This window comes from Apostichopus japonicus, chromosome 20 (assembly GCF_037975245.1).
Source record: "Apostichopus japonicus isolate 1M-3 chromosome 20, ASM3797524v1, whole genome shotgun sequence".
Taxonomy (NCBI): Eukaryota; Metazoa; Echinodermata; class Holothuroidea; order Aspidochirotida; family Stichopodidae; genus Apostichopus; species Apostichopus japonicus.
In genome coordinates, this window is record NC_092580.1 from 26,793,434 (window position 1) to 26,808,476 (window position 15,043).

The 15,043-nt window shown below is 37.3% G+C and overlaps 1 protein-coding gene across 1 annotated transcript in view; it reads left to right on the forward strand.

Moving 5' to 3' along the window:
* Nucleotides 1-15,043, forward strand: part of LOC139961531 (putative N-acetylated-alpha-linked acidic dipeptidase) — a 37,856-nt gene that overhangs the window by 19,293 nt on the left and 3,520 nt on the right. The window contains exons 6-16 of the mRNA XM_071960761.1: nt 432-531; nt 1,762-1,860; nt 2,491-2,576; nt 5,584-5,703; nt 6,811-6,893; nt 9,786-9,849; nt 10,567-10,634; nt 11,655-11,749; nt 12,272-12,362; nt 13,006-13,267; nt 14,351-14,435. Of these exons, the coding sequence (XP_071816862.1) occupies nt 432-531; nt 1,762-1,860; nt 2,491-2,576; nt 5,584-5,703; nt 6,811-6,893; nt 9,786-9,849; nt 10,567-10,634; nt 11,655-11,749; nt 12,272-12,362; nt 13,006-13,267; nt 14,351-14,435 (1,153 nt within the window). The remainder of the gene's footprint in view (nt 1-431; nt 532-1,761; nt 1,861-2,490; nt 2,577-5,583; nt 5,704-6,810; nt 6,894-9,785; nt 9,850-10,566; nt 10,635-11,654; nt 11,750-12,271; nt 12,363-13,005; nt 13,268-14,350; nt 14,436-15,043) is intronic.

Sequence of the window (15,043 nt, forward strand, 5' to 3'; positions counted from 1 at the left end):
CCTTAGCCCTCAATTACATCATTTCTCCTGTTAGTTTGTGCACCTCTTCTTTCTAAGATCAATACATTGTAGAACATGTGAAAATATCTCAATTGTAATGTGTGTATAATGTCTTCTCCATCACGTGACCACCAAATGGAGGAGTAGTCGCAATGTAGGAGTGGGGTGGTGTCTGTAAGCATAGTATAAACTCTACAATAGTAAACACGTTAGAAAGTAAAAAGATCTATACTTATAGTAAAATAAGAAGTCCAAATACATCTCATTTTTAGCTATAGTTTACTTATAATTAACTTTGCTATTAACAAAACGTTATCATAATGTACTAACAACATTAATATGGATCATTTTCCTAGCAGTGAACAAAATTCAATTTTTTTGTAAATTATTAGTAAGCTTTTCTTTTCTTTTTCTTTTTTTGCACAAAACAGAGAGCGCCTACAGGTATCCAGAAAATGGCAGTACATACCTTGGATTACCAACCATTCCTATTCACCCAATTCCGTCCGTTAATGCAAAATACTTCCTCAGGTTTGTCACCATAGATCTTATTGCAGGGCGGGTTACCCTACTGACTTACTGTGCTCGGGACCGGTAGGTTGTGTCGCAGGCGCTGATGTACCCTTATATCGCGAAATGTGGTAGTTTATTCCGCGGCGCCGAATGCGCAGCTTGTTCCAATGCCACAGCGACGCTGGTTGGTTGATTGAGAATTGTACACCTTAGTCCGGCCCTGTTTAAAGTCTATCAATATTGATTCCTAATACGATACAATCGCGGATCCAGGGGTGTGGGATGTATACCGCCCCCCCCCCCCCCCCTTTTCCATCCCACAAAAGTTTCTATATCACTTTCAAAACTTTGAAAAATGAACCTTTAAACATCCTATTACAGTGACCGGACTATTCATTCTAATACAGAGATCCATGCGGTCAGTTCCTCAGATGCAACACGAAACGCAATTGGAAAACATAAGAATTTTATGACCTCAAATGACCTGCTTAAAGTACATTACCAAAACTTGGCATGGACAAATGGTGTTCAATTTCACCCAAGGATGCTCTTTAATATACATGCAGTTTAAATGAACATGTTTTGGTTGAGGTATTGGAATTTATCAAACGAGTTTATCAAACATGAACATTTAGATCTACATTGAGGAGCTGACGTCATCATCAATTTAGCCTTAAAGGAGCATTCCATATCTTTAAGGTGCATATTTTGCAAATTTTAATAGCTATAAAAAAAATATTTGTAGCAGTCTTTTTCTTTTTCAAGCTACAATTCTGCCTTTAATTATCTAATTATTGCAATTCAATGTTTTGGGTATTATTTGGAGACTGCGTAGCTCTCGGACAAAAAAAGATAACAATTTTTAGTTCGAAAAAATGTGAGGCCTTTCTAATGAATCGTAACATTTAATGTAAAAAGGTGGGGTGTTAAGACTTCGGTATAAACGGTGATGGGGATGGGGAGGATCGAAATGGACTGGTTGAGCAAGCATAACATTATTTTGCCTACCATTGTATTTATTATTATATATTTCAGCAAGGAGTTTTCACCTTTCTTTTCTATAAAAAGTTGTGATTATGTACACAATTCTCTTACAATTCATTTTTCTTGAAATGATGTCCAGTTGCAGCAAATCTTTTATTGTTAATCATTTTACTGGTAAAGGCTGGAAACTGTATGTCTTATCACTTCAGATTATTGGCCTTTCACAAATAATTATATTTCATTTGTTTGATTTTTGTTCTTCAGTTTAATGGAAGGAGATGAGGTTATCGAAGAGTGGCGTGGTGGAATTGAAGGGCTCACTTATAAATACGGACCAGGATTTGCAGCTCCTAGCAATGAATCGTAAGACATTGTTTCTACTGATTTGGTTTATGACGTCATAAGCGTAGGGTGTATGAAAGTACTACGTAGCACATAGCACTTTGCAAACTCTTGGTGGCCTCTTGCGTACAAGAGCAAACATTCACAGTCCATGAGACTAATACAATTTTTGTGTTTTAAGATATAGAGAAGGACTATGAGCCTTTCCTAATGTTAAATACTATTATGCGTTAATGGTCATAAACAGATATTGTATTTTTATATTTTAATCGGTTCGCAACGATTATGTCATAGTAGCAATCGATCTACAGATGACACTTCAAGTTAATGATGCGACGACAAAAACAGTCGATTAACGTATTTCACGTGACAGTGACATTAATTACCGATAGGTTTACATCTCTCGTCACAATATCTTACAAGTAATTCATTTAGTTTTAATCCTAGCAACCTCGAACGTTTACTTCGCATGCTTATTTCGCACGTCCATGTTTAATGTGTTTATATACCATATGAAGTAATTCACGTATTATACATTAACATATCTGATTATTGAAAATGTTTCGCATTCATACTTCAAGGAAGCATTAAAACCAATCATGTTATTCATATTAGCGTTTCATGATTTTCTTCATGACGTTTTACTTTCAGCCTGGTGAGAATGAGAATTTCAACATCGAATCAACGTACCGACGCTTGGAATGTCATTGGTACAATACGCGGTAGTGTAGAACCAGGTATGTTAAACGGACTTACACAGTCAAACAAGAATCGCTATAGGTTTCAATAACTCGTCATAAGCTTCAGCAACTCGAAATACACTTTTAACCACTTTTTTTAACATTTTGTTTGAAATCTATTGTGCGAAATATCAATAAGTTTGTGACAAGTTGTGTGTTCACAATTATAGTGACATTGACTGAACAAGATCATCAAAGGGTGGCATAGGCATATACTTTTACTTTACTTTCTATAGTCATATTAACACATTCTTTCCATTTATATTTGAATGCATATATGCTAGTCCGATGAGTCTCCAGCTCTCCTTTCTATAAATTCGACTAAAACAGGCATCATGTGACAAATAGTGCTGTTCTGCTTTGGGAAAGAAATATATACTTTCTGTTAATTTAAACATGTGAAATGACATGAAAACAACTAAACGTATACGATACAGCATCTGTTTCAACTGAACGCAATGAACTTAACGACGGAAAGAACTTCTGTGTATAATTAACCCCTACTTGAACGAGTCAGTATTGGCTCTCACGCGCATGCTCAGAATGACATTGTTTGTTTAAACAACACGAATCTGTATTATAGTTTTTGTTGGCTGAATCAAGCTTTTGCCGTTGCCCATGCACGAGAACATATAGGGGAAAAAATGATGAGTAACATACCAATCTAGCGCAACACTGTATGAACTGTTAGTTTTGACGTTTTGAAGTTACATTAGTAAAGCCCTTGGCTAGTTTTTCTATATATCGTGTCTTAGACTTGAGTAAGTTCAATTTCTTCTAAGTAATGGAGTATTGGCTCACAGTCTCGTTTATCTAATGGTATAAAATTCTCCTTATATCCACAAAGTAGTGTAATCTTGGAGTTGGTAAGATTAATATTTACATTGAAAAGCTCCCTTATATTGCTCAGCGGTGACTGTTCACACGATTATTATCAGTGACTATAAAAATCAGTTTTTAAGTCATCAAAGGATTTATTACCAATGAACACACAGCAGCGTCAAGTTTATTAGTGTGCACCCTGCTCCAGCAGGAGTGCTATTGTACAGCCATAACATAGGTAATGTAATCTATTGTGTCTAGCCTATATAATCACAAGTATGAAAATGAACTTTTAACGTATAATTCACTACGAGGGAAGGTTCATTTTACTGTAGCCTTATGCGGTATACGACAGCCAAATATTCCACATTAGCTTATATTATGTTGCATATTCCAATGCCATAATCAATTGATCTTTTTGCATGCTGAATTTCTATGACGTCACAGAAATGAATCAACCATCCATTGTTCTACTTTGTATGAAACATGATCCAATCTAATTAGTTGTAATCAATCATTTTGAGGTCACTTATACCACATGGGGATATATTCTGATCTTCTTCTGTTAAACCCCTTCAGTTTGTACATAATAGTAACAGCAATACCTTGACGAAAATGACAAATAAAATATTTAAAATTATTTGCAATAGCGTGGTTAATTCATACATGTATGAATTCATGTGTCCAGAACGATCAAACATGTTGCGACAGTGATATTTTTAGTTTAATTAACCTGTAATCGTCAAACAAAATTGTCAACATTTGAAATTCCAAAGAGTTATGCTGTTGCTCTCAAGGGCGTAGGAACCTGGAGGTTGGGGCGCCAGCCCCCTCCCCCAGTGAAAAATGTGGAGGGGCGGAAGTATCATTCCGCCCCCCCCCCCCCCGCTTCGCAAGTCAGAAAACCCCTTTTTCATTTCCAAATGAGAAAAAAATCTCATTTGGAGCACCAAATTGCATCTAATGCCAGGTGAAAATACAGAATTAAGTTTACAAAACGGAGTGGGTGTTGAAGTGTGCTATATTGCACCAAATTGCATCTGAGGCCACCTGGAAATGCAAAAAATTCCAAAGGGGAGGGGGTGTCCCCCTCCCCTTAGACCCCTCCCCCAGGCCGGCCATCTTCAGCCCCCCCCCCCCCCACTCAAAAGTACCTTCCTACGCCACTGGTTGCTCTTTATATTACCTTTCAACTTTTTGACACACTATTATACCCACAAAATATAACAGAAACACTCAAGATATCGTGAATTAGGTAACAAAGACATACTTTGCTTTCTTTGTAGCAGTTTTGTACTTTACTTTTCCTATTCTTTTGTCCGGACTTTTTAGCATCTATTAGAGCATGCATTGAGTAGTTAAAATATAGGATTATTTCATACGAATAAAAATTTCTTTCGCCATTAACTTCACTAGAAAAAGAAAAGTATTGTTTTATAGGTTTTATGTACAAAAAGTCGTTAAACAAGTACATGACTCTAAGAGGTATTTTATGCCTTCCAAATCACTTAAATCTACATCCCAAAGTGAATAAAAATAAGAAAAAATGTTTTCTTTGTTACAAAGGATTAGCAGATCCACTGGGGTTTGTTTTTTGTGGGATGATACACCTTTCTGTTATCACTAGCATGTTCACTATTGCAGTTGATCAAGTTCATAAAGGTGTTTCTGTCACAGATAGTTATAGTATTTAAAGTGTAAAACATGTTTATTCATTGAAAAAAATGTTTCTGTCCTTAAACAAATCAACAATGTTAGTCCTATATAGACCTTCCGATCTTTGAGAGTCTAGGTTTTCACAGTGACTGCTTAGCACTATAGCCTACTTTGCATATGTGCATAGGGGCTGATTTTGTAATTATCATGTATTTTATTGGGGGGGGGGTTGAAAAAAATATGACCAGACTCTTTACATAGCTTTATATAGATTAATCCATACCAAGGATGGTATACAACACTGAGTTATCAAGTTTATACATAAATTATTCCGTGTTAACAGATATCGATACACAACTATGCAAATATTTTGTGATTTTAGTGAGTGCTTTGATTATCGGTAATGTCACATAAGCCTATAATTAACATGTATTACCTTCTTGAAGTGTGCATGTGTGTATTTGAAGTACGAGGAAGCACTGCTGTTAACTTTACTAAAACCTGGACTTGTTCCATTCTCGTGTAGATCGTTACGTCATACTGGGTAACCATAGAGATGCATGGGCTTTTGGCGCCATTGATCCATCCAGCGGTACTGCAGCCATGATGGAAGTCGCTAGGGCTTTTGGAGTATTGTTGAAAGAAGGTTGGTCATAATTTTATCCGAAATAATGATGAGATGCAATTACGTACCCACATTGTAGGGGTAAGCTGAGTTATTCGCTAATTTAGACCATATTTTTTTGGGGGGGGGGCATGGGCGTCAGCAGGTTTCAGAAAGTGAGGGGGACACTATACTATCTAAGCGGAGCGCCACCATTGGTTGGCGCGTAGCGTACCAGAAAATTGTGGGTACATAAGACCACCTAGATCGCAGGAGACGGCCTTCCTGAGTCGTTTTTAGTTACATCAGAACCAGATCTGTGAGGAGAAATTTTGTATCACAAAACTAAATTCCGACAGAAAGTACTGGTAGAAAGATGCCGTTCTGACATTCAAGGGAGACGAATTAAACAGCGTCCATCTCAAACGAAATATTTTCGGTAGTTTGGTATCATATAATATCCTGCATACAGGCAGAATACTGTCTGTAGGGCCTAAAATATATGATATTACCTTCCTGGTGGGGTCTTCGCCTTGTTTTCAAGTTGAAATGCGTCGTTGTTTTCTCTGATTCACAGTGTAGGGCAAGGGGAGTTCCATTTTCTGGCGAGAAGGGGTGCTTCCACAAAACACTCTAAAACATCGTTCAAACATCGCACAAACTTTTATCAGAGGTCTCGGACGAAGCGGGGAGGGTGAATATCGGAGGAAGGGGGATAAAGGGCCAAGCACTGTTCTAATTTCCAGTGCAATTTATTGATAATGATTCTTAGGTTAGATTCTACTTGAATCAGCTCAGCAATTGTGATAGAAAATCGCGCATATGCATGTGATTTTTTTTAATAACTGCTCTGAAAAGTGGGTGGGACAAATGATATGATATCCCCTCCACTTTTGAAAGTGGGGGACATGTCCCCCCGTCCCCCACCTGTTGACGCCCATGGGGGGTATCTTCCTCCCCCCATCCCCCACTCCTCAGAGTTATATACAACCTGTCCATCCGCCGCTGAAGAAAATTCTATTGAAAGATGTCTGTGAGATACTAAAGGATTAAAACACACGTAAACATCAAAATACTAAAATATTCATGAATATGGTCAAGATATGAATAAATTGGCCAATTTTGATATAAATATTTTCCAACATATAGGCTGGAGACCAAGACGAACAGTCATGTTTGGTAGCTGGGGCGCTGAGGAGTACGGTCTGATTGGCTCAAATGAATGGGTTGAGGTGAGTCCATTTAGAGATTTAACTTCATGTTTGGTAGCTGGGGCGCTGAGGAGTACGGTCTGATCGGCTCAAATGAATGGGTTGAGGTGAGTCCATTTAGAGATTTAACTTCATGTTTGGTAGCTGGGGGCTGAGGAGTACGGCCTGATTGTCTCAAATGAATGGGTTGAGGTGAGTCCATTTAGAGATTTAGCTTCATGTTTAATAGCTGGGGCGTTGAGGAGTACGGTCTGATCGGCTCAAGTGAATGGGTTGAGGTGGTCTTTTTATAGTCACAAGGAACGAGGATTGGGTGTTAGTAAGATTGTGATGATATGGTAGTGTTATAATGTGGTAATGTGGTGCATGGGCTGCGGGGAAAGAATAGCCTCAATAGCACTCAAAGAATAGTGTCACTTGGGTTAATGGTGGTGAACCCATTCTAATTATAGGTCAAATAAATTCTCTTTTATAAATATGCTAGATAGTCATAAAATGGTCACTTCTACCCAAACTTCAAGAAGCATTGTATTGCCAACCTCAAGGCATTATCCACCATTGATTAACGATGTTCATCAATGTTATGGACTGTTTCTAAATTGACAAGAAACAGACGATATTTATCATATTTTCATACTATTATTAACTATATGTAGGATATTCCACATAGCCTATTTTATATTATTTCTTACACTCTCACGCTTCAGTAATGTTTTCATTTATTTATTTTTCCTCTTGAGTTTCGCAATTTATCAAGCAGAATGAAAGAAACATATGGTCATGTACTTTTATTGCAAAACATTTTGCTTATACAAGCAAACTTATCACTGGTAACAGGATTGCATCGTTTTATGACAACTATGCATCATGTTTGATGTCAATACAAGTTCGTGTAATTAGTGTAATTAGTCATATAAATGTCTATGCAGAACGTTATTTATTTGCTAATAGTTCTTGTTTTAACTGGAACAGTTTCATATTTAGATAAACCTATCCATCTGTTTCAATAATCGTAATGGGTATGCTGAACATGTGTTATATATTAACCTTTGCTCTTTTAATTATATCGTTTTTTCTTCTTCTTCTTTTCTATATCGTTTGACACACACGATAACAATGTAAACCAACTTGACATTTTAACAATGTATGATCATTTTCTCGATATAGTATCAAAGTGTAAAAACCTTTTGTAAGTAAACGTCTCGACAAAGGAAATTCTGCGTAGATAATCACAGTTATAAGCTTCACAAAACTGTTGAAAATATGGACCATATCTTGGTGGAAGACTTGTTTTAATTTTCTCAGAAAGACAACTGGAGGCTATGCAATAATGTAAAGAAACAGTATTTCGTCACAAGATTAGAGTTTTATTGTCAAGCTGTATACACATTTGACTATATACAGACAGGATTTGTAACCCAACATGACTTTTATCTGGTGGGATGTGATTATATAGGGTGTTTTATGAAGGCTACTCAGCAAGTGTATCAAGTGACCATCTTATCTCATTTTTCATAGCACCATAGTGTATGAAATGTATAATATGTGACAGTATAATATGTGACAGTATAATATGTGACAGTAGTATGTGACAGTAATGTGTGACAGTAATGTGTGCCAGTATAATATGTGACAGTTGTAATTACTCTATGCACAGTTTTACATTCATACTATAGTCTCACCAAGTTACGTCAGTTGTGACGTCATGTATGGACAATCTTTGTACGTTGCCGAGAACATGTTTCTAAATTATAATACTATACGTTCAGTACAGCATTGCTTTTTTTAAAGTAATGCAGTGTCTATATGTAATCCATAACGATTTGAAAATATTCACATATGGTGTACCTCTAAATACGGTATAGTACTATAACAAACACGTGTTAACCATACAATACAGTCAGAGTCACGTCTAAACCTTAAACAGAATTTATTGTCATAGCTTAGATTTGTCAGCTACAGCATAATTGTAAGGAAACCGTTTTTCTTTTCATTTTAGAGCTATAAGTTTACAAAACATGTACCTATAGGCAGCGTTTCAATATTTGTTTCTAAGTCTGATGGGAGGCAGTATGTATCACCGCAGGGGCTTATATTCAAGGGGGTGCATGGGGTGTCATATATAGATAGAATTTTAAACAAGTCTGTCCCAAATCGTTGCCGAGTCGGTGCCGAAATAAAGCCGAGTTTAGCGTGGTTCTACACCCATTAGCATATAATAGCACTGAAACAAAAATTAAGAAAACGAAGTACAAATTCGTTCTCTCTTTTAATTACGTCTACATATATAATATCTGGATAATATAAGGCTAACAATACTTTACAGCTTTCAGGGGCTTCCCCAACAAAGCCCCGCCTGGTTCTGTTTGATATACATTGCATTCATCTAAGAAATATGTGTCCGTGTTTTAAATCTCTTCAAGAGAACACGAAATATCTGTAGCTGAAGCCACAAGTATCCCCTCCCCCACCCCCCCCCTACACACACTCTGCATGGTCTGGAGTTAGTAATTCCTGATAACTATATAGCCTATATAATCTCACATACTGACATGTATATTTGTGGTTGAAACGCTATACTAGAGAAAAATAAATATCACAAAATGCTTATGATTCCGGGGGGGCTTATTACTGCTTTTACAAGAAAAACCATTGTCCATATGGTCTTATATACGTTAACTGTGACGAAGAAAAGTATACAATGGAAGTTTAATGCGGTACTTAAATATTTCGAGATCTTTAGAAAGACACCGAGTTTGGGATGATACGATAGTGTATATTGCGTAATCCATTTACGATTTGACAATGTTCCCATATATAATATATATTACTAAAATAATATTCCCAGTTGATAACAACGATTACACATCGTGGAATTAATTTGATTTTGCTTTTGTTTTACTCATTGATCAGGAATTTTCTAAGAATCTTGACAACCGTGCAGTCGCCTATTTAAACATTGATATCGCAGTCAGCGGTGAGTTAGAAGTCCAAACCCTTTTTCATGGTGTTACGTTGTTTGGGGTAATAAGTTCAGGGCAGTGTTATTCGATGCTATTTCTTCTTTATTTTCCGACTCCACAAAATGCCACTGCTTCCTTTCACAATCATCTAACATCAATCCTTCATCAACAACCTCTGCTACCTTGTAACACTATCACTGCTATCCTCTCACAAAACCTCCTCTTCTCCCTTTTCTTGTCTCTCCTTAATACCTTTGCTCCTCACCTCACAAAAGCCACAGCCCAACTGCCCTAAACCCCTCTCCTCATCTCTAGCTCTATCCTTTAATCCTATTAGCAAGTCTTTACATGTCTAAGTAATCCCAGCTTTGTAATCTCCTTAAGCTATCCCTATGACATATATAAGCAGCTTTCTTCTCCTTACTTGCATACTTTTAACACATGGTTTTAAGGAAAGTGCTATATGTTTTTTCCATCATTATTATTATTATTGGAACAACTGAAAGACTATATTCACATGTTTATTAGTCAGATGACTATGTTTTAAAAGAAGCGGTGGACTCTATTTTCGTTCACGAGAGCAAAACAAAGACCAAGTTACAAAAAAATTAAATGAAATATTTTGTAATGAAAAGAAGGTAAAATCTATACAAAGTTACTACAGTGATATGCAAAAAGCGCAAAATTTGTTCACTTATAGTAAATTTTGTTTTTGTTTCTCTTGAATAAAGGGACATATACACCAGACTTTGGATCGACACCGAACCTATACAACACTATTCGGGCAGCAACGAAATTGGTAGGTATCTGACAGGCACCTCATTACAGGTTCATTTATTACCCCGCAAGCTCATTACCTAGATAGTCACGTTGCATAATGTCAGTTGTGTATATTTACCTTTTAATTAGAGTTCGCCATTAAAGGATGGACAAAGGTCACAATAGTGCCGTTGTTTGTTTGGTAGAGGTGAAAGGTCATTTGGCATTGGTATAGTTTAAACTAATTTTGAAGTGTGATGTCACATGTGACTTATCAAGCTTAAACAAATGTTCTTGATGTGCACATTTTCACGAGTATAAGTAACTACCTCGGATAACATTGTAAGTGCGGAATATTGGCTAAATTCTGACGAACTCATGTACTGAAGCTTTCCTGCAGCATAACACTTGAACGTATGATATCGTTCATGGTAAACTACGTGAAAGTTCATGTTAAGGTCAGCAAAGATCAAAATACTTCGCCATACACCTTAGATCAAGATTCTTAACTTAGGCAAGGTGAACATATGTAATGGTAAATTACAAAGAGGTGGGAAGTTCAATTGAAACGGTTAATTACCTTTAGTGAAACGGAAAAAGGTCACTGTAGTATGTTGTATCAAATGAGGATATCTACATCAGAAGACTAACCAAAATCGGAAAGTTGATTAACTCGGTTTCCTAAATCGGTGTTTCTCAAAACAAACAAAAAATCTACTTAAAATCAATCACAAGGAGCGTCGTGAAGTAGAGTAGTGGCGAATGACAGAATTTTCTCAAAGCTTACTCATCCAGCTGGTATATCTCCATCATTTAATACAAGTGGCCCGTGGATATACTTGCAGTACAACGTTTGGTCTTCTTATTACAGGGTTTAACTTACGAGACGACTTAATTCGATGTTTCATGCACTATGTTTTAGTTCAGTCTATGTCTATAACATATCGAGGTTGGTTTTGGTGTCTGACGCCCATTCTTACCTCGACAGTACAAGTTGTATAAATATATATATATATATATATATATATATATATGTCAATGCTTTCCCATCTTTTGACAGGTTCCTGATCCTAATCCCGACGAGTTTGAGAATGGAGCAGTAACCACTGTTTATGACAGATGGAGCCTTCGGGATTCGGGTGAAGATGAGCCAGGGTAAGCATCAATTAGTACATATTCTTGCCGAAATTTTGCCACCAGTATAGATTTATAGTTCTAGAAATTGTCTTACTATCAATAATAATTCCAATATCTTGCTGAGTGCCAAAAGCTCAATCTTGCTCCGAATCTTTGCTCAGAGCGTCGTGGGTCTTCACCCCAACCATTTCCACTCCCCCGTCTCCTCCTCCCCATCCCTCCTCCCCTCCCCTCCCGCTCCACCTTTGGCACTAACACACATAAGTGACACTTACCGTATTTATTATACTGACATTTATTTTCTTCCAATCCTCACTATATACGCGTATCCTTAGCTTCTGCTACTCCTGTGTAATAAATTGAAATATAATCATCAGTTTGTAAATAAATTTGTATAGTAATATTTCGCCGATTCTTACTTTGTTTTGTATTACATTTCAAAATCCATATCATCCTCCTCGCACTGCAGGTAAGTTTATTATAGAGAATTTAAATTCTCAGAACGACTCTCGTTTTATTACCAATGCTTTTATTACACAGTATACACGATCTAGGATCTGGAAGTGACTACGCCCCTTTCCTTCAAGTCGTTGGTGTGAGTGCTGTTGACTACACATTTGTGCATGATAAGGTAGGTTGGTTATGCTGATTCCTCTTCATATCACTGCTCCCACTCTGTCAACTGTCCATTCCACCTCATTTTGTTTTATCTTTCTTTATCTTCTTCCCATTCATCTTCCCCTTTCTCAACGTCTTCTCTTGCTATCTCTCCCTCCGCCCACCCTCTCCACCTCTTCTTTCTCTTTCTTTCCTCTTTCGTTTTCTCTCTTTCTCTGTCTCCTTCCCTTTCTCTTTCTCTTTCTCTTTCCCCTCCTCCTTCTACTATTTCTCCCCCCTCTCTTCCCCTTCCTCTCTCTCCACCTCGTTCTCCATTTCTCCTTTTCCTTCTCCTTCCCTTTCTCTTTCTCTTTCCTCTCCTCCTACTATTTCTCCTTCCCCTCTTCCCCTCCACCTCTCTCCACCTCGTTCTCCCTTTTTCCTACTCCTTCCCCTTCCCTTTCCCTTTCTCTTTCTCCACCCCCTTCTCCTTCTACTATTTCTCCTCCCCTCTTCCCCTTCCTCTCTCTCTTTCTCTTTCCTTACCAACACCTCTTTGTTTCCCGTTCTCTTTTGTTTAATTTTCCGTGAGACTATTAACCCTAGGTTGTGAGATAATCAGTACTTCCATCGTTAGAAACGTAACAGGAAGGCTTTCTTTCTTCTTTTCTTCTAAGGCTACTATCCCCATTTCTCCATATCCAATGTACCATTCGGTATATGAAACGTACGAGTTGGTGAAGAACTTCTATGACCCGGACTTCTATTACCACCAAGCATCGTCGAGACTCTTCGCTGAGATGTTGAGAGATCTGGCAGATTCGAAAATCATCCCGTTAAATTGTGCGGTCTATGCAGACAGAATTGGAGATTTCTTCACAGCTTTAAAAGAAGGGGAGACTGGTCAGAAGATGGTCAATGACGGAGATCTGAGCTTCGGTAGGTTTTCGTTTAGTATACATGCAAAAATAATGCATTAGTATCACATATATGCATATTAACTTGATCTACACTGATTGCTAAATCCGACCTATACTTCTGATAATTAAATTAAAGAATGACTTGAGGCACCTTAGTAATTAGCTGTAGACCTTTGAAACACTGTTATTAGTCCAGATTGTATTTCCACAGCACTTTTATAAATGACAATTAATACGACTGAGGTTCATTTACTTAAGTGCCTGGACTATTTTGTCAAATACACAGGCAATATCAGTTCGTCAGTTGCAACACAAAACCGGGAAGACATAACTGTATGGCCTCACATAACATGTTTAGGATGTAGTGTTTATTTCCCAAGGACGAATGGTGTTAAATGTTATCTAAGGCTGCTCTGTTGGTAATAAAGACATGTTTAGGTTGGTTATTTTTGAAAATTTAAAAACCAGTGGTTTAACTTTAACAGTAAGGCCTGGACTGCAGTGTCGACGTCAGCATCTTAGTCTATATAAACACATTACAGAGATTAAGCATATTTTAAATGCAAATATCTTGAAAGCCAGACAGCTGCAGAAGCATTACTAGCACTCATTTATTGGAAGCTAAAATTCAACCTTAAAGGCATTGTAGACTCGCCCCAAACCGCGTGCCGCCCTCTGAAAAAGTTATCATTCCGTTGCTTGCAAGTGAAGTTAAGTTCTTGTCGCTATAAAATGCAGACAGTAATGAAACGTGATACCTTGTTATCTTTTATCTAGACTTGAGATGTCTATCGCTGCTATGTACACTGTGCTGTGGGTATTGACCGCAGCTGTATGTACTGACTGTACACTAGTGTGTAATTACCGACGGTAGCAAACTTTGTGTGTTTTTTTCTGGGATCGATGGTAGTGTCTAACACTTCTGTTACACTTCATTCGAAACTAGGTCAGATTACCGGTATCAGACTTTTTTTGTGCGCGAGTCTTCACTCCCTTTAAGTCATATTTTCACAGATCCTTCTTTACTCGATTTGCAAAAAAAAAAACGAGCATCGCACTCCTCATGATACGTTGAACGTTCAATGGAATCTCTTTCTTGCAGACTTTATGGAAGACGCCGTGGAAAATTTGAAAGTGAAGGCTGACGCATTTGAAAACTATATCGCGAACACATTGGACAAATCAGAGTAAGTGTAATCAAACTGAGAAGCTAATCTAGCTGTCATTTCTACAATTGGAATCAATTTAAATAATTAAAATACAAAAGAAAAAGATTCATGCAAGGTTTAACATTCACGGAATTGGGGATTTGATTCTACGACTTGCCGAATTGCTTGATGATCGTTAATTTCGTCCCAGATAATGACAGACAATGAAAGACAATGCATGACAATGTAACACAATGGTAGACAATGTAACACAATGAAAGACAACGCAAGACAATCTAACACAATGGTAGACAATGTGAGCCAATGTAACACAATGAAAGACAACGTAAGATAATGTAACACAATGACAGACAATGTGAGACAATGTAACACAATGCAAGACAATGTAACACAATGGTAGACAATGTGAGCCAATGTAACACAATGAAAGACAACGTAAGATGTAACACAATGACAGACAATGTGAGACAATGTAACACAATGAAAGACAATGCAAGACAATGTAACACAATGGTAGACAATGTGAGCCAATGTAACACAATGAAAGACAACGTAAGATAATGTAACACAATGACACACAATGTGAGACAATGGCAAACAATTTATCACATATATAGACAGACAAT